Raw genomic sequence first — 26,412 nt, 5'->3', positions numbered from 1 at the left:
TGATGCAAAAACAGGCCCTACCCGTCCCTAACCCAATGTATAATGTCGGGGTGAGGTAGCAGATAAGCATGCTTTCGTATAAAAGAAAAAAAGAGAGGCCATCTATTTGAAAGAATAGTTTCTGGAAATTCTAATTCCAGTAGAGGGAGTCCTTTTATTCACCTCGAAAGTGACGGTAAATAATGAATGATGAACTCCCATATACACATTCACTATTTTTATTTCAACCATTATATATATGATGTACTAAGTGCCATGCAGCTCTCTCCCCCACTTATTGCAGAATCGTATATTTTTAACTTAACAGTTGTTTCTGGTGTTCCTAAGATCTGGAAAGCGGAACATGTCCTCCCCCTACACATAGGAGATCCTTCTGACTTAGAAAAATTGAACCGTATTTATCTTGCCTTTCCAAAGTTTTAGAATCCCTGCCCAACTCTCAGCGAATCATTTTTTTCTTTTTTTTCTCTCATCCTATTCTAATTGTGCACCAGTCTGGTTTTAGACCTGGCATGGCACCGTTTCAGCTGCTACGCTTATTCTAGATGTGTTAAATTGCTTAGATCATAAAAACCATTGTGCTGCCTTATTTATAGACATTTCCAAGGTAATTGACACTCTTGACCATTACATTCTCATTCAGAGGCTGACTGAAATAGGCCTAGATCAGTTCTCAAACTGAGGCCTAGATCAGTTCTCAAACTGAGGCCTATCTGTCAGATAGGACACATTGTGTGATTTCTGATGGTGTAAACCAAAGTCTAGTTTCATATATATTACAAAAGGTGTAACGCTGGGATCGGTATTGGGACGCGTTCTCTTCACTATTTACATGAATAATATTGGTCTATCTGTTTATAATATTCATTTGTATTCAGATGACACTTATCTATGCTATTGCCCAAACTGTTGACCAGGCTATATTAGAGCTGTGATCTGACTTTGTTACCTTAGAAAAAGTTGGTTTAAAACTTGTCCTTGATGCAGACAAGACTAAATATACAGTGCCTTCAGAATGTATTCACACCCCTTGACTTTTTCCACATTTTGTTAGAAAGTGGGATTTAATTTGCTATTTTTTTGTCAATGCTCTACACAAAATACTCATGTCAAAGTGGAAGAAAAATGTGTAACAATTGTTAAAAAAATAAAATAATAATCTATGAAAAAGAAAACACTATCTTGATTATACACTGCTCAAAAAAATAAAGGGAACACTTAAACAACACAATGTAACTCCAAGTCAATCACACTTCTGTGAAATCAAACTGTCCACTTAGGAAGCAACACTGATTGACAATACATTTCACATGCTGTTGTGCAAATGGAATAGACAACAGGTGGAAATTATAGGCAATTAGCAAGACGCCCCCAATAAAGGAGTGGTTCTGCAGGTGGGGACCACAGACCACTTCTCAGTTCCTATGCTTCCTGGCTGATGTTTTGGTCACTTTTGAATGCTGGCGGTGCTTTCACTCTAGTGGTAGCATGAGACGGAGTCTACAACCCACACAAGTGGCTCAGGTAGTGCAGCTCATCCAGGATGGCACATCAATGCGAGCTGTGGCAAGAAGGTTTGCTGTGTCTGTCAGCGTAGTGTCCAGAGCATGGAGGCGCTACCAGGAGACAGGCCAGTACATCAGGAGATGTGGAGAAGGCCGTAGGAGGGCAACAAAACAGCAGCAGTACAGCTACATCGGCCTTTGTGCAAGGAGGAACACTGCCAGAGCCCTGGAAAATGACCTCCAGCAGGCCACAAATGTGCACGTGTCTGCTCAAACAGTCAGAAACGGACTCCATGATGGTGGTATGATGGCCCGACGTCCACAGGTGGGGGTTGTGCTTACAGCCCAACACCGTGCAGGACGTTTGGCATTTGCCAGAGAACACCAAGATTAGCAAATTCGCCACTGGCGCCCTGTGCTCTTCACAGATGAAAACAGGTTCACACTGAGCACATGTGACAGACGTGACAGAGTCTGGAGACGCCGTGGAGAACGTTCTGCTGCCTGCAACATCCTCCAGCATGACCGGTTTGGCGGTGGGTCAGTCATGGTGTGGGGTGGCATTTCTTTGGGGGGCCGCACAGCCCTCCATGTGCTCGCCAGAGGTAGCCTGACTGCCATTAGGTACCGAGATGAGATCCTCAGACCCCTTGTGAGACCATATGCTGGTGCGGTTGGCCCTGGGTTCCTCCTAATGCAAGACAATGCTAGACCTCATGTGGCTGGAGTGTGTCAGCAGTTCCTGCAAGAGGAAGGCATTGATGCTATGGACTGGCCCGCCCGTTCCCCAGACCTGAATCCAATTGAGCACATCTTGGACATCATGTCTCGCACCATCCACCAACGCCACGTTGCACCACAGACTGTCCAGGAGTTGGCGGATGCTTTAGTCCAGGCCTGGGAGGAGATCCCTCAGGAGACCATCCGCCACCTCATCCGGAGCATGCCCAGGCGTTGTAGGGAGGTCATACAGGCACGTGGAGGCCACACACTACTGAGCCTCATTTTGACTTGTTTTAAGGACATTACATCAAAGTTGGATCAGCCTGTAGTGTGGTTTTCCACTCCAAATCCAGACCTCCATGGGTTGATAAATTGGATTTGCATTGATTTCTTTTTGTGTGATTTTGTTGTCAGCACATTCAACTATGTAAAGAAAAAAGTATTTAATAAGATTGTCATTCATTCAGATCTAGGATGTGTTATTTTAGTGTTCCCTTTATTTTTTTGAGCATTGTATAAGTTGTCAAACCCCTGAGTGTTAGAATCACATTTGGTAGCGACTACAGCTGTGAGTCTTTCTGCGTAACCCTCTAAGAGCTTTGCACACCTGTATTATACAATCATTTTCTTTTAAACATTCTTCAAGCTCTGTCAAGTTGTTTGGTGATCATTGCTAGACAGCAATTTTCAAGTCTTGCCAATTTTAAGTCAAAACTGTAACTATGCTACTCAGGAACATTCAATGCCATCTTGGTAAGCCATTCCAGAGCGTATTTGGCCTTGTATTTTAGGATATTGTCCTGCTGAAAGGCGTTTGTCTCCAAGTGTCTGTTGGAAAGCAGACTGAACCAGGTTTTTCTCTAGGATTTTGCCTGTGCTTAGCTATATTCCGTTTCTTTCTATCCTAAAAAAAAAAACTCCCTAGTCCTTGCTGATGACAAGCATACCCATAACATGATGCAGCCATCATCATTCTTGAAAATATGAAGAGTGGTACTTAGTGATGTGTTGGATTTGCCCCAAACATAACGCTTCATATTCATGACAAAGTTAATTTCTTTGACACATTATTTTAAGTTTTACTTTAGTGCCTTATTGCAAACAGGATGTACGTTTTGGAAGATTTTTGATTCTGTACAGGCTTCTTTCTTTTCACTCTGTCAATTTGGTTAGTGTTGTGGAGTAACTACACTGAACAAAATAATGAACTCACATGTAAAGTGTTGGTCTCAGGTTAAAGGCACTGAAATAACAGATCCCAGAAATGTTCCATGTGCACAAAAAGCTTATTTCTTTCAAATGTTGTGCACGAGTTTGCTTGCATCCCTGTTAGTGAGAATAAATCCTTTGCCAAGATGGCCCATCCACCGGACGGGTGTGGCATATCAAGAGGCTGATTAAACAGCATGATCATTACACAGGTGCACCTTGTGCTGGAGACCATAATAGGCCACTCTAAAATGTGCAGTTTTGTCACACGACACAATGCCACAGATGTCTCAAGTTTTGAAGGAGTGTGCCATTGGCATGCTGACTGCAGGAATGCCTTCCAGAGCTGTTGCCAGATAGTTGGCTTGTTCTCATTAAAGACCCGTAGATCACTTCATTACTACCTTTTTTTGTTTGCCAAACTATACTATACAAGCTTCCCAGTTACCTTACTTAGTTCTTAAAGTATAAAAACATGACATAAGCAACCCTGTGAACGGGTTTGGTAACTCTTGAGGTTCCTCAGGTCTCCCCCGAACTAGGTAAATCCGCTTTTAGTTTCAACACGCCACATTTTGGAATTGCTTATAAAATGCATTGTGTTTGGATTTCCTCAGTTTAAAACTCTGACAAATGAGTTCACGAGGTGTGGAATTGTTTTGATTGACTTTTGATAACTTGTTTGTGATTGATGTTCTAGTGTACTTCGTATTGTATCTTGAAGTTTTATATTTTCTTTTATGTCCTCGGGGCACTATTGAAAATGAGACAGCTGGTCTCAATTGGGCTTCCCTGAATAAATAAAGTTAATAATTCCTTCTGCCTCTCCCCAGGTGGTGCGGACACAGCGCAACCCCCCGCACCGGCAGCAGACAGGCAAGCTCTACCTCGTGGACCTGGCCGGCTCGGAGGACAACCGGCGTACGGGCAACAAGGGCATCCGCCTAAAGGAGAGCGGCGCCATCAACCTCTCCCTCTTCACCCTCAGCAAGGTGGTGGACTCGCTCAACGCGGGCGGCGGCGGGCGTGTGCCCTACCGTGACAGCAAGCTGACGAGGCTTCTGCAGGACTCGCTGGGCGGCTCGTCCCACTCGGTCATGATCACCAACATCGCGCCCGAGTACACATACTACTTTGAAACCTTCACAGCACTTAACTTTGCCGCCAAGTCCAAGCAGATCGTCAACAAGCCCTTCATACGGGAGACGGTGACCGTGCCGTCTGTACAAGGTGAGAAAGGGGGATGAAATTCAGAGGTATTTATATTATGGGCCCGTTCATTGCAGGCAGCAAGTAATATGGCACAGCACAATTATAGATTTTGATGGATTCGAGTCTTGACATGAACCCTGTGGAGCCCAAATGACTCACCCCTTTTTCCTGGTGGTTCTTATTGTTTGACATAAAATTGTATTAATCACAAATTAAACTATTCTTATTTTTTATTTTTTTTAGACAGCCATGTATTAATGACTCCATTATACAATCATACAATCAATTTGACATAGTTTTTGCCAATCTAACTTCCAAACAACTTAATGGTAATCATTTATTTGAATGGTAAATCTACTGATGAACGGAGTAAATCAAGATGTAGCCTCGGTCTATTCACGATACAGGTGAATGCATATTATTCAAATGAAGTGTGTGCGTGCATTGAGTTGAGCTTGTTTTAGCTACAGATTACTAACAATCCCTTCCATTTAGGACTTCTTATATTGGCAACTATTAGAACATATTATTGTACTGATCAACAACATTTACATAGAAGCATTCTCTTTTATACAAGTGTGTGCAATCTCTTTTTTAAGAAAGTAATGACTTGTTTACGAGGCAGAATGTGGCTGTGGAATCTGACTGTGCTTATGGAATCTAGTAGAAGCCAGACGGGAGTCGAGGTACACTACGAAGTGATCACAATCAGCTTTGACATCAACATATTTTGTGTTATGGTATGCATATTATCACAAAAAAAGTACTAGAGAAGTGAATTCAGCTCTAAACTAGCAAGTAAAGTTAGCTTCCAGTTTTAATTGTAGTCTAGCGGTATCGTCTTGCATCATAAAAGTATTCTAGGCTCTATGGACATTGTTTTGCCTACAGTAATGAACAGTTTAAACATTTCTACATGCCGTGGTGCATTATTCAAGTGTGTTAACTTCTGTGCAGCGTGACTGGGGAGCTAACAATGCAGCCTAGACAGCTCTAGCAATGATTGAGTAAATGGAGCAGGCACTTTGCTCTTCATGCTTTTAAGGGGCTACGCTCATTTAGACTTGATGACCCCTAATCACGTGAGACACATTTGAAAGAAGAACTGAATGTAACAGACCCTAGTACAGGACCATTATTTATTTTTGTAAAAATACAGAATTTACAGAGTACCGTGCAACACTAGTAAGCTGTAATGTATTACGGAAACTATCCCAAAGTTAAGGTTCTTCAGAAATCCCGGTTGGTTGATTCCCAGAAACAGGGATAGGCTGGGAGGGAACCCTCTTACCAAGATTTCTTAACCTGGGAACTTTTGAGAAAGTTAACATTTTATAAAAACCGAACTCGACGTGAGAATGTGCTTATCCTCCCGCGAACTTTAGATAATATGTATGCACAGTTTCTAGTGGTTGAAGTATTACATCGCAAGGCAAAAGTAGTAGCCTTGTGCAAATGGGGAGTACATAAGATGCAAACATTTGCTGTTAGTGAAAAGAGTGACACTTTTTTTCTTTTTTTTTCGTCTTTGCATTCCAAAATAATTAGGAGTAGAAATTTCCATGATCATTGCAGAATAAATTCCTCATCTTTTCTGACTATGCTGGTTTCATAGGCTACTTCGAAGTAGTCTATAGGCCTACAACAAGTTAATATAGGCTACCATTCGTCCCATCTCTCATTTAATTGAACCCACATCGCAGTAGTAAATTAGATAAGCTATTTCAAGTATTTTGCTCTATGCGATCTAATCCGAAGCGCAGTTTAACGGTTGAATAATGTGTCACCCTTTCCATTGACAATTGTAAGCTAGACCTACAGTTGAAGTCGGAAGTTTACATACACTTAGGTTGGAGTCATTAAAACTCGTTTTTCAATCACTCCACAAATTTCTTGTTAACAAACTATAGTTTTGGCAAGTCAGTTAGGACATCTACTTTGTGCATGACAAGTAATTTTTCCAACAATTGTTTACAGACAGATTATTTCACATATAATTCACTGTATCACAATTCCAGTGGGTCAGATGTTTACATAAGTTGACTGCCTTTAAACAGCTTGGAAAATTCCAGAAAATGATGTCATGGCTTTAGAAGCTTCTGATAGGCTAATTGACATAATTTGAGTGAATTGGAGGTGTACCTATGGATGTATTTCAAGGCCTACCTTCAAAGTCATTGCCTCTGCTTGACATCATGGGAAAATTAAAAGAAATCAGCCAAGACCTCAGAAAAACAATTGTAGACCTCCACAAGTCTGGTTAATCCTTGAGAGCAATTTCTAAACGCCTGAAGGTACCACGTTCATCTGTACAAACAATAGTACGCTACTATAAACACCATGGGACCACACAGCCATCCTACCGCTCAGGAAGGCGATGCGTTCAGTCTCCTAGAGATAAACGTACTTTGTTGCGAAAAGTGCAAATCAATCCCAGAACAACAGCAAAGGACCTTGTGAAGATGCTGGAGGAAACGGGTACAAAGGTGTCAATATCCACAGTAAAACGAGTCCTATATTGACATAACCTGAAAGGCCGCACAGCAAGGAAGAAGCCACTGCTCCTAAACTGCCATAAAAAAAGCCAGACTACGGTTTGCAACTGCACATGGGGACAAAGATCATACTTTTTGGAGAAATGTCCTCTGGTCTGATGAAACAAAAATAGAACTGTTTAGCCATAATGACCATCGTTATGTTTGGAGGAAAAAGGGGGATGCTTGTAAGCCAAATAACACCATCCCAACCGTGAAGCACGGGGGTGGCAGCATCATGTTGTGGGGGTGCTTTGCTGCAGGAGGGACTGGTGCACTTCACAAAATAGATGGCATCATGATGTAGGAAAATTGTGGATATATTGAAGCAAGATCTCAAGACATCAGTCAGGAAGTTAAAGCTTGGTCGCAAATGGGTCTTCCAAATGGACATTGACCCCAAGAATACTTCCAAAGTTGTGGCAAAATGGCTTAAGGACAGTTTGAAATATCCAATAAATTTCGTTCCACTTCATGATTGTGTCCCACTTGTTGTTGATTCTTCACAAAAAAATTACAGTTTTATATCTTTATGTTTGAAGCCTGAAATGTGGCAAAAGGTCAAAGTTCAAGGGGGCCGAATACTTTCGCAAGGCACTGTAATTGTTTGTTATTAGATTAAGCAGACTGTGTTTGTCTATTGTTGGGACTTAGATGAAGATCAGGTCAGATTCTATGACCAATTTATGCAGAAAGCCAGGTAATTCCAAAGGGTTCACATACTTTTTCTTGCCACTGTATCAGAACCGTTGCAGAATAAATTCCTCACCATTTCTGGTTATGTTGAGAAGGTTGAGTTTATATTTCCCAAGTAGCCATACAACATTTTATCATCCACATATAATTTAATTGGGCCTATTAGATAGGCTATTATTTATAGTTTTTGCTATATGCATCTGACAGGCAGCGTGGTTTATAACACACAGTATAATTTAACAGGTGAACAGACAGTTTCTTTTGCATTGAAGTGTGTAGGCCTTCACTGTAAGTAGGTCTACTGTAGTATACTCAGATGTATTTTTAGACACTTTCAGAATTCGTGGTCAGTGCAGCATATTTAGTTTCCATAAAAAGTTAATGCAAAACATTATTGCATTCAAATGATCTGTTTACAAGTCCACAACAATTTGCAATTGTTGGTCTTTCAGAAACGCCTCCCGAAGACATTGTTAGAATGGCGTCGGAGGGGATGGCTGACGTTTTACGTGCTCCTAACCGTTTGATCAAGTTCGCTATTTCCTTTAGATACTGACTTGGTCTAATTCCATTAGGTCCAAAATATACAGCTAATAAGGGCATTATTGTCACTATAAAAGTTGAATTATGTGCGAGTTATAATCTCATTAACGCACAAGTTTTTACCGCGGGTCTGATTTTTTTTAACGGGAAACATGTATGTATGGCATTGCTAAATCTCAATGTATTTGCATGCTCAGTCTTGGTGACAAATTTACGCAGTGGTTATGTATGAGGCACCAGGATTTTGCAACATTAATTTTGATATGTAGTATCATTGACGTCCCCCTCCCCTCTTTGCTGCAGTGAAGAGGTCCAGGGAGGAGCAGGAGGCTGGGCGGTCCGGTGAGCCCCAGAAAAAGAAGCTAAAAGACGTGAAGAAGACCAGCCAGGAGGAGCCTACACCCCCAGCACAGCTACACAGGTTGGAGGCCCTTCTCTATTGAACACAATCTATATCTTCCCTACACAAAAAAAATGAACTATAGCAACATAAACTATACCAACCTTAATTGTGCAAATAGGGTTTCCCAATATATTATTCTTCATTTCCGTATTAGCCGAGAATTACAGAAAAACATTTTGTTCTCAGTGTTGGTCATTATGGTCAAGAAATGATCAATATTGGCTCAATGTCCACATCAGTGCATCCTTAATTTACACACCTGACCCAGTTCACCATAACTAATATGTAATCGTTATGTTTCTTTGCCTTTAGTTAAGTCATTCCAGTGTTTAATCAATGTGTTATACATACATACAGTACCAGTCAAAGTTAGGACACGTACTCATTCCAGGGTTTTTCTTTATTTTTACTATTTTATACACTGTGGAATAATAGTGAAGACATTAAAACTATGAAATAACACATGGAATCATGTAGTAACAAAAAAGTGTTAAACAAATCAAAATATATTTCAGATTGTTCAAAGTAGCCACCCTTTGCCTTGATGCCAGCTTTGCACACTCTTGGCATTCTCTCAACCAGCTTAATGAGGAATGCTTTTCCAACAGTCTTGACTGAGTTCCCACATATGCTGAGCACTTGTTGGTTGCTTTTCCTTCACTCTGCGGTCCAACTCATCCCAAACCATCTCAATTGGGTTGAGGTTGGGTGATTGTGGAGGCCAGGTCATCTGATGCAGCACTCCATCACTCTCCTTCTTTGTCAAAAAGCCTTTACACAGCCTGGAGGTGTGTTGGGTCATTGTCCTGTTGACAAACAAATGATAGTCACGCTAAGCGCAAACAAGATGGGATGGCGTATCGCTGCAGAATGCTTTGGTAGCCATGCTGGTTAAGTGTGCCTTGAATTTAAAATTAATCACAGACTGTCTCACCAGCAAAGCACCATCACACCACCACCTCCATGCTTCAAGGTGGGAACCACACATGCAGAGATCATCCATTCACCTACTCTGTGTCTTACAAAGACACGGCGGGAGGAACCAAAAATCTCAAATTTTCTCATCAGGACAGATTTTCACTGGTCTAATGTCCAGTGCTTGTGTTTCTTGGCCCAAGCAAGTCTTCTTATTATTGGTGTCCTTTAGTAGTGGTTTCTTTGCAGCAATTCGACCATGAAGGTCTCATTCACACAGTCTCCTCTGAACAGTTGATGTTGAGATGTGTTTGTTACTTGAACTGTGTGAAGCATTTATTTGGGTGTAATATGAGGTGCAGATAACTCTAATGAACTTATCCTGTGCAGCGGAGGTAATTCTGGGTCTTCCTTTTCCTCTGGCGGTCCTCATGACAACCAGTTTCATCATAGCGCTTGATGGTTTTTGCCACTGCACTTGAAGAAACTTTCAAAGTTCTTCACATTTTCCGGATAGACTGACCTTCATGTCTTAAAGTAATGGGGCGGCAGGTAGCCTAGTGGTTAGAGCGTTGGACTAGTAACCGGAAGGTTGAGCTGACAAGATAAAAAAATCTGTTGTTCTGCCCCTGAACAAGGCAGTTAACCCACTGTTCCTAGGCCATCGTTGTAAATAAGAATTTGTTCTTAACCTCTTGGGGCTAGGTGGGACGCTAGCGTGCCACCCGTGGTGCACTCCATCAACAGCAGGTGCATTTCAAGAGCGGCAAATTTGAATCCAAATAAATGTCAAAATTCAAATTTTTCAAAAATACAACTATTTTACACCATTTGAAAGATAAACATCTCCTTAATCTAACCACGTTTTACGATTTCAAAAAGGTTTTACGGCGAAAGCATAAATTTAGAGTATGTTAGGACAGTACATTTACAAGAGTTGTGTGTAATGTTTTGTCAAGTCAAAGACAGGGTCACCAAAACCATAAAACCAGCTAAAATGATGCACTAACCTTTTACAATCTCCATCAGATGACACTCCTAGGACATTATGTTAGACAATGCATGCATTTTTAGTTCTATCAAGTTCATATTTATATCCAAAAACAGCGTTTTACTATGGCATTGATGTTGAGGAAATCGTTTCCCTCCAATAACCGGCAGTCAAGTCAGCGTCACAAATTAAATAATTAAAATTAGAAAACATTGGTAAAATATTATATTGTCATTTAAAGAATTATAGATTTACATCTTTTGAACGCAATCAACTTGCCAGATTTAAAAATAACCTTACTGGGAAATCACACTTTGCAATAATCTGAGCACTGCGCCCAGAAAATTACGCGTTGCGATACAGACTAGACGTCATGTTGGGGAGATCTAAAATCGAAAATACTATGTAAATAATCCATTACCTTTGATTCTCTTCATCAGATGTCACTTCCAGGTATCACAGGTCCATAACGAATGTAGTTTTGTTCAAAAAAGCTCATCATTTATGTCCAAAAATCTCCGTCTCGTTAGCACATGATGTAAGCCAGCCGGACTTCTCGTCATGAACGAGGGGAAAAAATATATTTCCGTTCGTTCAAACATGTCAAACGTTGTATAGCATAAATCATTAGGGCCTTTTTTAACCAGAACATGAATAATATTCAAGGTGGACGAATGCATACTCTTTTATAACGTATTGGAACGAGGGTACCCAACATGAACTCGCGCGTCAGAGTCTAATCGGCCATCACCGTTCCATGGCTCTTGTTCGGTCAGATCTCCCTCCAGAAGACTCAAAACACTTTGTAAAGGCTGGTGACATCTAGTGGAAGCAATAGGAAGTGCCAAAATATTCCTAAACCCCTGTGTTTTTCAATGGGATAGGTTTAAAGTCAATACAACACATCAGGTATCCACTTCCTGTCAGAAAATGTCTCAGGGTTTTGCCTGCCAAATGAGTTCTGTTATACTCACAGACACCATTCAAACAGTTTTAGAAACTTTAGAGTGTTTTCTATCCATATATAATAAGTATATGCATATTCTAGTTACTGGGTAGGATTAGTAACCAGATTAAATCGGGTACATTTTTTTTATCCAGACGTGCAAATGCTGCCCCCTAGCCCCAACAGGTTAACTGACTTGCCTAGTTAAATAAAGGTAAACAAAAATTATGGGCTGTCGTTTCGCTTTGCTTATTTGAGCTGTTCTTGCCATAATATGGACTTAGCCCTATTTGGTAAAATACATTTTTTTTATACCACCCCTACCTTGTCACAACACAATTAATTGGCTCAAACGCATTAAGAAGGAAAGAAATTCCAAAAATTAACTTTTAACAACGCACACCTGTTAATTGAAATGCATTCCAGGTGACTACCTCATGAAGCTGGTTGAGAGAATGCCAAGAGTGTGCAAAGCTGTCATCAAAGGTTGGCTTATTTGAAGAATCTCAAATATAACATATTTAGATTTTGTTTTACACTTTTTTTTGGTTACTACATGATTCCATATGTGTTATTTCATAGTTTTATTATTCTACAATGTAGAAAATAGTAAAAAAATAAAGAAAAACCCTGGAATGAGTAGGTGTGTCCAAACTTTTGACTTGTACTGTAGAGATATGCCGGTGGCATGCTACGACACCGACATGCGTTTCTTTATGTCAGATGGCTTCTGCGTGTTCGTGCGTGTATATAATATTATTTATTGTATTTAAACATTTATTAACATAACAGTTTTGAAGTGGCTAGTTGTAAGAAGGTTGCCTTTATAATGTTGGAATATGTCAAACTGTGAGTACAGTTACATGCACACAATAATATGATTATGTGGATAATCAGATTTGATATAATAGTTCGATTAAAACATTTACATGCATTGCAAGATGAACGATTTCCCTAATTACCCTGTTTACATGGACACATCTGAAATCAGGCAACCTGATGGCAGTCTGATAAATGCAGAAAATTGTCAATTAAAATAAATGTTCTACCACAGCGAACATGTTATTTTTGGGAAGCATATTTGAATTTTTTAATTAACTTGTAATTGGTATGTAAAAATGACTCAAGACGCAGGCATTCAGTTGTTTCCGAACACACTTCCCTCACGCTAAAGAGAGGCTCGCTGGGCTGGTGCTAGCACACATGCGCAGATCAAATACACTGCTGGAACAGCCGATTTTAAGATGTTTACATGTCCTAATAATTCGAAAGGTATCTTAGAAAACCAGGTATTTTCATCGCTGTATGCTTACGTCGATTATGACCATACGCTGATTTAAGATAAGCACAGTACGGTGTTTACAGGACTATTGCATAATCTACCTACTGCCATAATCAGTTTAATATTGAATTGTTAGTGTGCATATAAACTTACTTTTCCACATGACTAACTGTTCTCTTTCATGGTAGTGACTGTGAGTAAGTACCCTCTTGGAAAGTTGTCTTTTCTTTTGGTACATATTTGGACAGATGGATATGTAATCTTCACTTCAACACTATTGACAGATAAAGGTAACCTAATTTAACAAATGGACACTGAAAGATTATACTTTGGAATAATTTATTCATGAAAAATCTACAGAAATGCGGACAAAATAAGTACACCCCTAGCTTCAGTAGCTGGTGTTGCCTCCTTTTGGATGAAATAACTTAATGTAGCTGTTTCTTGTAACTGTCAATTAGTCTCTTACATCGACTGGGAGGAATCTTTGCCTACTCTTCTTTACAGAACTGCTTCAACTGTGTCATGTTCGGGGCCTTTTTTACATGCACGGCTCGCTTCAAGTCCCCCCCCACAGCATTTTGACAGGATTGAAATCCAGGCTTTGACTCGGCCATTCCATAACCCACCATTTCTTCTTTTTGAGCCATTCTGTTGTAGCTTTGCTTGTGTGTTTTGGATCATTGTCCTGTTGTTGCATGAGCCATGTTTGGTTCAGCTTCAGCTTTTTGACAGAGGGTCTCACATTCTCCTCAATGGTACAATATGGGATTCATGGTTGACTCAGGGCCTAGCCAACTTGCAATCATTGAGGCAGCAAATCATCCCCAAACCATAATGCCACCGGCTCCATGCTTTACGGTTAGTATGATGTTCTTCTGTTTAAAGCCATGTTTGGTAAAAACGAAACGCTGCCATCTGGTATTGAGGCCAAACAACTCCACCTTTGACTCATCTGTCCAGAGCACATTGCTCCAGTAGTTTTGTTCTTAACCCAGGTGTTGTCTGGCAAATGTCAGTCGTGTCTTGATATTATTTTTTGAGAGCAGAAGCTTCTTCCTGACCTCCCTTGTAGGCCAAATATGTGCAGTCTCTTTCTGACAGATTCATGCACTTTGCCATTGATTAGTGGCAAGAGAGGTTTGTAGATCCCTTGATGTTACCCTGGGGTTCTTAGACTTCTATGATCATCTTTTGGTCAGAATTTGGTGGGACGACCTGTCCTAGGTAGATTGTCAGTGGTCTGGAGATTTCTCCATTTGTAGATGATCAGACAGTGTAATGATGTACTTCGAACTGCTTGGAAATTGATTTGTCACCCCTCCCAGACTCATGGGCATCAATAATCTTTATTCTGAGGGCCTCGAATAGGTATTTTGATCTTGGCATGATGTTACCACACACCCATATGGTTAAGACCAAACCAGACTAAGTTTCTAATCTTTATGGAAGACTGGACCCTCCCAACTTAATCAGATTTTCTAATCATTTTCTAATCATATTTTAGCCATTTTATGTGATGGTAAAGGTAGGGATGTACTAACTTTTTCCGCATAAGGAAATTACATTTTTGTTTTAACTTTTTTGTTTTGTGATTTGTTAAAAATTGGGTCACCTTTTATCAATGAATGTGGTCGGAATTTAGCTCAACTATCCATGTGTCAAAATATGTAAAAAAAAATAATAATAATTTTAAAGAATTACCTTTCCAGTCGGTGTACTTACTTTTCTACATGCCTGTAAATCCATCTATCTATCTATCCTCTCTCTGACAGCATCTTAACAGGTTTTGGCGTCAGTGCAGTAGGCCAGGATTTGGTAGCTGGTGCTGAAAGGAATTCTCTCCCTATAACAAACACCACTGACTGCTGTGCCTGTTGGCGACCCTTATAGAAAGAGACAAATCTGTCTTTTCTATGCCTTTTTGTGTATTACTGTACTCATAACAATTCATTCTACTACTAGGCATTAGCTCTTTCTCTTTTTTTCTCTCCTTACTGAGCAACTTTGGAAGCTCCCTCCTGTCTGAGCTTAGTCACATTTCTCTTTGTCCCTTTCCCCTGCTTATCTCTTGCTCTCTCTCTCTTGTCTCTTTCTCAGCCCCACAGACCCATCTGTATTGAACCGGCTGTTGGCTCTGGAGAAGCTGTTGATGGGCACCCCAGTAAAGGAAAGACTCAACATGCACAGAGAGATCCAGGTAAAGAGCATGCACCCTTTATCACAGAGTGTACACACACACTCAGAATAGTGTACAAGCTGATTTCCTAGTTAATAAGACCGAACTGTCATGAGATACTGAACATTCGCATTCTCACTAGCGATGGGTACGGTTATTTGAATATCTGGACGGACGTTAGTATTAGGTCACTTGTGTGAGTGTTCACTTTGGGGGGGTGGTATGCCTATTTTAACAATGAAAAGGCTTTGTCTGTATTAAATTATCTGTGTGACATTTTTACATACAAGGACATACCATGCAGGGGTTGACATTAAGTTGCTGATGTTCCCGGTGCAGGTAAACTGAACAGTGGGGCAGGTGGAATCGGCTTTGTAGCTGCCTGAATAAGCCCAGGCACACATCAAAATCCACAAAATTGATTAATTGGCCACAAAATTAACATATGCCATCTCAGTCTCCGAACTTGAAATCCATTATATATATATATATATATATATATATATATATATATATATATATATATATATATATATATATATATATAATGGATATATATATATATTTAATGATATATATATATTTTTAAGGCTCCGTGCCATTATCCTCACAAGGTGAGGTATTGAAAATAGGGGTGTCCATAATTGGCACCTGCCTTTTTTTTTATAAAAAAAAAAAAAAAGGTTTTCTTGTTAAACAAAATCTCTTTCTCTGAGCAATCGTTTTAGTATAAAATAATATTTCCCACATTTTTGGAGCATACAATATAGCTACGTATTTGAATTATTTTTGCTCTTTATCAAGTGTGTCAATTTTGGAACCCATTGTGTGTTCCAACCACAAGCTGCAGTTTTGGAATAAGGCCAAGAGCGTATTTTCATCAGAATCATTAGTCTACTTTTTTCTTCTTTAACAAAAAAACATCAGCTGAAAATCAGTTTGCAAAAAGAGCAAGTGTTTTTAAGTTTAGACACATAATAGCTATAAACATTTGATTTAGTAGTTCAGTGTGCTAGCGAACCAATTTGTTTACGGTTTCATTCATTTGCCATTTGAAAAAGGCTTGTGGAAAAACCAACTACCTTGCACACCTTATCATTAAAGGACAATTCCACCACTTTATAACCAGTTATTATGCTGTTAATATACAGAGCATTCGGAAAGCATTCAGAACCCTTGATTTTTTTTCCCCCACATTTTGTTACGTTACAGCCTTATTCTAAAATTGTTGAGGAAAAATATTTAATCAATCTATACACAATACCCCATAATGACAAAGCGAAAACAGGTATTTCTAATTTATAAATACCTTAATTAAGTATTCAGATCCTTTGCTATGAGACTCGAAATTGAGCTCAGGTACATCCTGTTTCCATTGATCATCCTTGATGTTTCTACTTGCTTGGAGTCCACCTGTGGTAAATTTAATTGATTGGACATGATTTGGAAAGACACACACCTGTCTATATATCATCCCCACAGTTGACACTGCATGTCAGAGCAATAACCAAGCCATGAGGTCGAAGGAATTGTCCGTAGAGCTCCGAGACAGGATTGTGTCAAGGCACAGATCAGGGGAAAGGTACCGCAACATTTCTGCAGCATTGAAGGTCCCGAAGAACACAGTGGCCTCCATCATTCTTAAATGGAAGAAGTTTTGAACCACCAAGACTTCCTAGAGCAGACCACTGGCCAAACTGAACAATCGGGGGAGAATGGCCTTGGTCTATGAGGTGATCAAGAATCCGATGGTCACTGACAGAGCTCCAGAGTTCCTCTGTTGAGATGGGAGAACCGTCCAGAAGGACAACCATCTCTGCAGCACACCACCAGTCAGGCCTTTATGGTAGAGTGGCCAGACGGAAGCCACTCCTCAGTAAGAGGCACATAACAGCTCGCTTGGAGTTTGATTATGCGAAACAAGACTCTCTGGTCTGATGAAACCAAGATTGAAAACTTTGGCCTGAATGCCAAGCGTCACATCTGGAGGAAACATGGCACCATCCCTACGGTGAAGCATGGTGGTGGCAGCATCATGCTGTGTGGATGTTTTTCAGTGGCACAGACTGGGAGACGAGTCAGGATCGAGGGAAAGATGAACGGAGCAGAGATCCTTGATGAAAACCTGCTCCAGAGCACTCAGGCCCTCAGACTGGGGCAAAGATTCACCTTTCAACAGGACAATGATCGTAAGCCCACAGCCAAGCCAACGCAGGAGTGGCTTCTGGACAAGTCTCTGAATGTCCTTGAGTGGGCCAGCCAGAGCCTGGCCTTGAACCAGATCGAACATCTCTGGAGAGACCTGAAAATAGCTGTGCAGCGATGCTCCCCATCCACCTGACAGAGCTGAGAGGATCCAATTACAGGTGTGCCCAGCTTGTAGCGTCATACCCAAGAAGAATCAAGGCTGTAATCACTGCCAAAGGTGCTTCAACAAAGTACTGAGTAAAGGGTCTGAATACTTAAGTAAATGTCATATCCGTTGTATTTATATACACTACCAATCCAAAGTTTGGGGTCACTTATACATGTCCTTGTTTTTGAAAGAAAAGCACATTTTTTGGTCCATCAAAATAACATCAAATTGATCAGAAATAATACAGTGTAGGCATTGTTAATGTTTTAAATGACTATTGTAGCTGGAAACGGCTGAGGAATATCTACATAGGCGTACAGAGGCCCATTATCAGTACACAGCGTTGTACGAGATCTTCAGTTTCTTGGCAATTTCTCGCATGGAATAGCCTTTGTTTCTAGCCATTTTGAGCCTGAAATCGAACCCACAACTGCTGCTGCTCCAGATACTCAACTAGTCTAAAGGCCAGTTTTATTGCTTCTTTAATCAGGACAACAGTTTTCCGCTGTGCTAACATAATTGCAAAAGGGGTTTTCTAATGGTCAATTAGACTTTTAAAATGATAAACTTGGATTAGCTAACACAACGTGCCATTGCAACACAGGAGTGATGGTTGCTGATAATGGGCCTCTGTACACCTATGTAGATATTCAATAAAAAAAGAACAGCTACAATAGTCATTTACAACATTAATACTGTATACACTGTATTTTTTATCAATTTGATGTTATTTTATGCTTTTCTTTCAAAAACAAGGACATTTCTAAGTGACAACAAACTTTTGAACGGTAGTGTGTGTGTATTTGCTAAAATTCCAAAAACGGTTTTTGCTTTGTTGTTATGGGCTATTTTAGAATAAAGCTGTGACGTAATAAAATGTGGATAATGTTAAGGGGTGTAATAGTTAATTAACATTTATCATTTTTGTTAGTCATACCGAACTTTTTATTTTTTTTAAGCTTCTGTATTGCCCTCATCTACAGCATACTACGATTTCAAATCCTATCCAAATCAAATTTGTTGGTCACATACACATGGTTAGCAGATGTTATTGTGAGTGTTGCGAAATGCTTATGCTTCTAGATCCGACAGTGCAGCAGTACCTAACAGGGAAAATCTAACAATTCCACATCAAAACCTAATACACACAATCAAGTAAAGGAATGGGATAAGAATATATATACACCGTAATTTCCGGACTATTTAGCGCACCTGAATATAAGCCGCACCCACTGAATTTAAAAAAATATTATTTTGAACATAAATAAGCCGCACATGTCTATAAGCTGCAGGTGCCTACCGGTACATTGAAACAAATGAACTTTACACAGGCTTTAATGAAACACGGCTTGTAACAAAAATAAATAGGCTTTAACGAAACACGGCTTGTAACAAAAATAAATAGGCTTTAACGAAACACGGCTTGTAACAAAAAATAAAAAATTAGCAGTAATCTTTAGTTGTCAATTCCTCACGCTGCTGTTTCCAACGTCTTATCATCGACTCATTAAGACCAAGCTCCCGTGCAGCAGCTCTATTTCCTTTTCCAACAGCCAGATCAATCGCCTTCAACTTGAAAGCTGCATACTATGCATTTCTCCGTGTCTTTGCCATGATGAGGGTGACAAAATGACTACCGTAATCAGAATGATGGGACGTTTGAGAGCGCTTGATTTAATCTAAACAGTAAACAAGTTGTTTGACCTTAACCCGTTCGGCAATTTCATTGGTCTAATGAAAGCTTCATGCCGGCAAAAAACTGAGCACATCACAGAATGTGTTTTTTAAAGGAAAAAAATGTGAAAGCGGGAAAAATCCATATATTAGCCACGTCATTGTTTAAGCCGCGAGGTTCAAAGCGTGGGAAAAAAGTTGCGGTTTATAGTCCGGAAATTACGGTAAGTTTAAAATATATGGATGAGCAGTGACAGAGCGGCTAAGATGCAATAGATGGTGAAGGATACAGTATATACATAGGAGATGAGTAATGCTAGATATGTAAACATTCTTAAAGTGGCATTAAAGTGACTAGTGTTCCATTAATTAAAGTGGCCAATGATATCAAGTCTGTAGTTAGGCAGCTGCCTCTCTGTGCTAGTGGTGGCTGTTTAACAATCTGATGGCCTTGAGAGAGCTGTTTAACAGTCCCTCTGTCCCAGCTTTGATGCACCTGTACTGACCTCGCCTTCTGGATGGAAGCGGGGTGAACAGGTAGTGACTTGGGGGGGGGAGGGGTTATTGTCCTTGATTATCATTTTTGCCTTCCTGTGACATCGGGTGTTGTAGGTGTCCTGGAGGGCAGGTAGTTTGCCCCCGGTGATGCTTTGTGTAGACCACACCACCTTCTGGAGAGCTTTGAGGTTGTGGGCGGTGCTGTTGCCATACCAGGCGGTGATACTGCCCGACAGGATGCTCTCAATTGTGCACCTGTAAAAGTTAGTGAGGGTTTTTGCTGACAAGCCACATTCTTTTCAGCCTCCTGAGGCTGAAGAGGCGCTGTTGCACCTTCATCACACTGTCTGTGCGTGGACCATTTCAGTTTGTTGGTGATATGTACACCGAGGAACTTAACTTTCCACCTTCTCCACTACTGCATTTTACATTTTACATTTTAGTCATTTAGCAGACGCTCTTATCCAGAGCGACTTACAAATTGGTGCATTCACCTATAATATCCAGTGGAACAACCACTTTACAATAGTGCATCTAAATCTTTTAAGGGGGGGGTTAGAAGGATTACTTTATCCTATCCCAAGTATTCCTTGAAGAGGTGGGGTTTCAGGTGTCTCCGGAAGGTGGTGATTGACTCCGCTGTCCTGGCGTCGTGAGGGAGCTTGTTCCACCATGGGGGTGCCAGAGCAGCGAACAGTTTTGACTGGGCTGAGCGGGAACTGTGCTTCCTCAGAGGTAGGGAGGCGAGCAGGCCAGAGGTGGATGAACGGAGTGCCCTTGTTTGGGTGTAGGGCCTGATCAGAGCCTGAAGGTATGGAGGTGCCGTTCCCCTCACAGCTCCGTAGGCAAGCACCATGGTCTTGTAGCGGATGCGAGCTTCGACTGGAAGCCAGTGGAGAGAGCGGAGGAGCGGGGTGACGTGAGAGAACTTGGGAAGGTTGAACACCAGACGGGCTGCGGCGTTCTGGATGAGTTGTAGGGGTTTAATGGCACAGGCAGGGAGCCCAGCCAACAGCGAGTTGCAATAATCCAGACGGGAGATGACAAGTGCCTGGATTAGGACCTGCGCCGCTTCCTGTGTGAGGCAGGGTCGTACTCTGCGAATGTTGTAGAGCATGAACCTACAGGATCGGGTCACCGCCTTGATGTTGGTGGAGAACGACAGGGTGTTGTCCAGGGTCACGCCAAGGCTCTTAGCACTCTGGGAGGAGGACACAAGGGAGTTGTCAACCGTGATGGCGAGATCATGGAACGGGCAGTCCTTCCCCGGGAGGAAGAGCAGCTCCGTCTTGCCGAGGTTCAGCTTGAGGTGGTGATCCGTCATCCACACTGATATGTCTGCCAGACATGCAGAGATGCGATTCGCCACCTGTGGAGCGATGTCCAGTCGATGTGGATAGGGGGGGTGCTCCCTCTGCTGTTTCCTGAAGTCCACGATCATCTCCTTTGTTTTGTTGACGTTGAGTGAGAGGTTATTTTCCCGACACCACACTCCAAGGGCCCTCACCTCCTCGTTGTTGTTGGTAATCAAGTCTACCGCTGTGGTGTCATCTGCAAACGTGATGATTGAGTTGGAGTCTTGCATGGCCACTCAGTCGTGGGTGAACAGGGAGTACAGGAGGGGGCTGAGAACACACACTTGTGGTGCCCCAGTGTTGAGGATCAGTGGAGGTGTTGTTGTTGTTTCCTACCCTCACCACCTGGGGGCGGGACCCAGTTGCTCAGGGTGGGGTCGAGACCCGGTGTCTCAAGCTTAATGATGAGTTTGGAGGGTACTATGGTGTTACATGCAGAGCTGTAGTCAATTAACAGCATTCTTACATGGGTATTCCTCTTGTCCAGACGGGATAGGGCAGTGTGATGGCGATTGCATTGTCTGTGGACCTATTGGGATGGTAAGCAAATTGAAGTTGGTCTAGGGTGGAGTTGATATGATCCTTGACTGTCTCGCAAAGCACTTCATGATGACAGAAGTGAGTGCTACGGGGCGATAGTCATTTAGTTCAGTTACCTTAGCTTTCTTGGGAACAGAAACAATGGTGGCTATCTTGAAGCATGTGGGGACAGCAGACTGGGATAGGGATTGATTATGTCCGTAAGGTGCATTTAGTCTCCCATGATTCAATGCTCTGCCTAGTTAGGCTGCAGGTATGTTGCTAGTCGGAACTAGGAAACTCTGACATTTTCAACTTGCTATTTGGTTGTAGTTATAAACGTGTTGAGTTTAACCAATTAGCAAGTCGGACATTTGAGTTTCCTACTTCTGACTAGCACTTGAAAGCGGCTTTTGCTTAGCTAACTGGCTAACAAGCCCATTTGAAGCTTAGTCTAAATATGTTGCTTATGTCATAAGTTATGAGGGCATTTAACAATACTTTTGGGTTGTAAATATATTATAATGCTTGCATGAATGTCATGCTATATTTATATTCATGTTGTCACCAACTGCAATGGCATCTAACTTCAAATGATTTTTGACTGTAACTAGCTAGGCTAACCATAAGCGTTACTGTATCTAGTTAGCATGCTACATCCAAAATGATAGTGTTTGCAACAATAACAGCCGAGTTTCTTTGCCACTGTCTTAAACAACAGTCCAAACAACATGTATGCCTGTTAGAAGAACACAACATTGATTATGAAATTGAAAGGCAAATCATTAAGGAATCCTGATCTCTCAGCCTGTATCTTTGGTGCTAACATTAGCAATGATAGCTAGATAACTAGCTAAACCTGCTTCATCTGAAAGTGTTTAATGTTAAGACACAACAAGCCTCAGCGACTGTCAAACAACCATCCAACAACACTTGAGGCCTATTGAAACATTAAAAAGTGTCAAGTTTCCTTATAATTCAAAAATAAAATATAAGCTATTTGGAAAGGGTACAATGGTTGCCAGAGCTGCAACTTCAGTCGGTGATGGGGTCATGTCTAGATCAAATCAAATGATATTTGTCACATCCGCTGAATACAACCTTACCGTGAAATGCTTACTTACAAGCCCTTAACCAACAATGCAGTTAAAGAAAGAGTTAATAAGATATTTACTAAATAAACAATGTAAAAAGTAACACAAATGTATATAACAATAATGAGGCTATATACAGGGGGTACAGTGTCAATGTGCGGGGGTACAGGTTAGTCGAGGTAATTTGTACATGTAGATAGGGGTAAAGTGACTATGCATGGACAATAAACAGTGAGTAGCGGCAGTGTAAAAGCAAATGGGGGGGGGGGGGGGGTAATATAAATAGTCAGCGGCCATTTGATTAGTTGTTCAGCAGGCTTGGGGGTAGAAGCTGTTAACGAGCCAGTTTTGAAGATCAGCGTGGCAGATGCCTACCCTTACCACCTGGGGGCGGCCCGTCAGGAAGTCCAGGAACCAGTTGCAAAGGGAGGTGTTTAGTCCCAGGGTCCTTTGCTTAGTGATGAGCTTTTTGGGCAGTATGGCGTTTGAAAGCTGAGCTGTAGTCAATGAACAGCATTCTCATCTAGGTGTTCCTTTTGTCCATGTGGGAAAGGTCAGTGTGGAGTGCGATTGAGATTGTGTCATCTATGGATCTGTTGAGGCGGTATGCGTATTGGAGTGTGTCTAGGGCTTTCAGGCATGATGGTGTTGACGTGAGCCATGACCAGCCTTTCAAAGCACTTTATGGCTACCGACGTACGGCACAGGGACTGGTGGTCTGTTTGAAACATGTTGGTATTACAGACTCGGCCAGGAAGAGGTTGAAAATGTCACGTGCCAGGGCATGCTTTGACTACACATCCTGGTAATCCGTCTGGCCTTGCGGCTTTGTGAATGTTGACCTATTTAAAGGTGTTGATCACATTGGCTACGTAGAGTGTGATCATACAGTCGTGCGGAACAGCTGGTGCTCTCCTGCATGCTTACGGGTTGCTTGCCTCAAAGCAAGCAATAAAAGCATTTTAGCTCGCCTGGTAGGCTTGCGGCTGGGTTTCCCTTTGTTGTCCATAATAGTTTTCATGCCCTGCCACATCCGACGAGCGTCAGAGCCGGTGTAGTATGATTCAATCTTAGTCCTGTATTGATGCTTTGCCTCTTTGATGGTTCCTCTGAGGGCATAGTGGTATTTCTTATAATTGGCTGGATAACTGTCCCGCTCCTTGAAAGGGGCAGCTCTTGCCTTTAGCTCGGTGCGGCTGTTGCCTGTAATCCATGGTTTCTGGTTGGGAAATGTACGTACGGTCACTGTGGGGATGACGTCGTCGATGCACTTATTGATAAAGCCAGTGACTGAGGTGTTATACTCCTCAATGCCATTGGATGAATCCCAGAACATATTTCAGTCTGTGCTTGAAAAACAGTCCTGTAGCGTAGCATCCGCGTCATCTGACCACTTCCATATTGAGCGAGTCACTGGTACTTCCTGCTCTAGTTTTTTCTTGTGAGCAGGAATCAGTAGGATAGAATTATGGTCAGATTTGCCAAATGGAGGGCGAGGGAGAGCTGTTTATGCATCTCTGTGTGGAGTAAAGGTGGTCTAGAATTTGGTTGCACAAGGTAAAATGGAGTTGCCTGCATTAAAGTCCCCGGCCACTAGGAGCCCGGCTTCGGGATGAGAATGTTCTTGTTTATGACCTTATACAGCTCTTTGAGTGCAGTCTTAAGTGCCAGCATCGGTTTGTGGTGGTAAATAGACGGCTACGAATGATATAAATGGGAAATCTCTTTGTAGATAGTGTGGTCTACAGCTTATCATGAGTTTGCCTGCATTAAAGTGAAAATTAACTGCAGAAATCTAATTTACATAAGCATTCACACCCCTGAGTCAATACATGTTAAAATCACCCTTGGAAGTGATTACATTTGTAAGTCTTTCTGAATAAGTCTCTAAGAGCTTTGCACACCTGGATTGTACAATATTTGCACATGATTCTATTGTTTTGGAATATTTTTATGGGGAAATTCCTGTTTCCATTCTCTCCGGCAACTGAGTTAGGAAGGAAGCCTGTATCTTTGTAGTGACTGGGTGTATTGATACACCATCCAAAGTGTGATTAAATAACTTCACCATGCTCAAAGGGATATTCAGTGTCGGCTTCTTTTTTTAATTTTTTACCCATCTACCAAAAATGTGCCGCTCTTTGCGAGGCATTGGAAAACCTCCCTTGTCTTTGGTTCAATTCACTGCTCGACTGAGGGACCTTACAGATCATTTTATGTGTGGGGTACAGACATTACAAAATCATGTTAATTAAACACTATATATTGCACACAGTGAGTCCATGCAACTTTTGTGACTTGTTAAATCAGATGTTTACTCCTGAACTTAAGGCTTGCCATAACAAAGGGGTTGAATACTTAGACATTTCAGCTTTAAATTTTGAATCAATTTGTAAAAATTTTAAATACATAATTCCACTTTCACATTTATGGTGTATTGTGTGTAGGCTCGTGACACAATCTCAATATAATCTATTTCATCCATTCAGGCTGTAACACAACAAAATTTTGAAAAAGTCAAGGGGTGTGAATACTTTCTAAAGGCACTATCTAAATGCAGAGAGATTAACAGAGTGCCAATGCAGTATAGTCCAGTTATTTTGTTCAGAGATGGCTTGATGTGTGCAACATAGAGTGTATACTCCATTAGTCTCTATGGGCCGGTTGGTGAAGGCAACAGCCCCGGGAAGAAACTTTTTTTCAGGTGGCGGGAGGTTTTGGTCGTGAGTGACCTGAAACGCCTGCCAGAGGTGAATTTTTGGAGGAGGGGATGACACTAAATACACACACTACATTGGCACTCACACAAAACCCACATACCGACACAACACAAACACTCACACTTTTACATGCATCATATGCTGCTGCTACTGTTCTTTATTTTACTCTTAGTATTATCTATCCTGATGCCTAGTCACTACCCTGCCTTCATGTACATATCTACCTCAAATGCTTCAAATTCTTATAATATTCAATAAATATAGTACCAAACCTATCTGATTAGGACCAAACTTTTTTTTTAACAATAGTTAGACATGATGAACCCAAAGGAATGGTCAAAAGCCACGTCCAAAAGTTTCATGATATTCAAATAGTGAAATAATTTCAAATGCTCATCCCTAATTCTAAATACTGAATCACCTTTACACAGTAAATGGGACGATTAGCTTCCTGGACTAAATCTGGCACATTTACAGAAATGTTGATTTTAATGTGCAGTGTCCCACAATCACAGAGATCCTATTAGTTATCATTTGTAATTCTATGGCTACAAAACTCTTCACTCCTGCTGTCTGTGCAGGAGTTGAAAGAGAAGCAGAAGGAGTTTGAGAGCAAAGTGACAGGAAATGGTGCCACTCGCAACAGCTCGGACAGTGGGTCATCGGGAGACTCGCCCCTCTTCAGGACGCATCTACCCCCACTACACAGAAAACAGTCCACGGCGGCCAAACCCAAAAAACAGCAGGCTGTTGTGTCGCCCCTACAAGGTCAGTGAGCCCACCCACCCACTAATCCAGTGTTTACCCCAGGAACCTCTAAGCTTAACCTCTCTAACACATCTGGGTCGTGTTCATAAGGGCACGCAATGGAAAACAGCTTAAAATGTTTCTCAACGGAACCTGAAAAATAGCATCTCATTAATTTCAAGGTAGTCCCTCCCTATTTTAGTCAGTTTTCTTCCGTTTAGTGCCTAATGAACATGGCCCTGCCAATTTTAAAGGTATGTTTTATATATTATTTTTATGATTGGCTTAAATTCATCTTTTTATGCCCATAG

At 41.3% G+C, this 26,412-nt stretch overlaps 1 protein-coding gene across 2 annotated transcripts in view; it reads left to right on the top strand.

Moving 5' to 3' along the window:
• Positions 1-26,412, top strand: part of kif22 (kinesin family member 22) — a 53,905-nt gene that overhangs the window by 14,572 nt on the left and 12,921 nt on the right. For both annotated transcript variants that reach the window (XM_014159252.2, XM_014159251.2), the window contains exons 6-9: positions 4,271-4,667; positions 8,726-8,843; positions 15,060-15,159; positions 25,936-26,122. In XM_014159252.2, the coding sequence (XP_014014727.1) occupies positions 4,271-4,667; positions 8,726-8,843; positions 15,060-15,159; positions 25,936-26,122 (802 nt within the window). The remainder of the gene's footprint in view (positions 1-4,270; positions 4,668-8,725; positions 8,844-15,059; positions 15,160-25,935; positions 26,123-26,412) is intronic.

This window comes from Salmo salar, chromosome ssa19 (assembly GCF_905237065.1).
Source record: "Salmo salar chromosome ssa19, Ssal_v3.1, whole genome shotgun sequence".
Taxonomy (NCBI): domain Eukaryota; kingdom Metazoa; phylum Chordata; class Actinopteri; order Salmoniformes; family Salmonidae; genus Salmo; species Salmo salar.
Note: the sequence above shows the minus strand (reverse complement) of the source record. Positions and strands in the feature narration are given on the sequence as shown.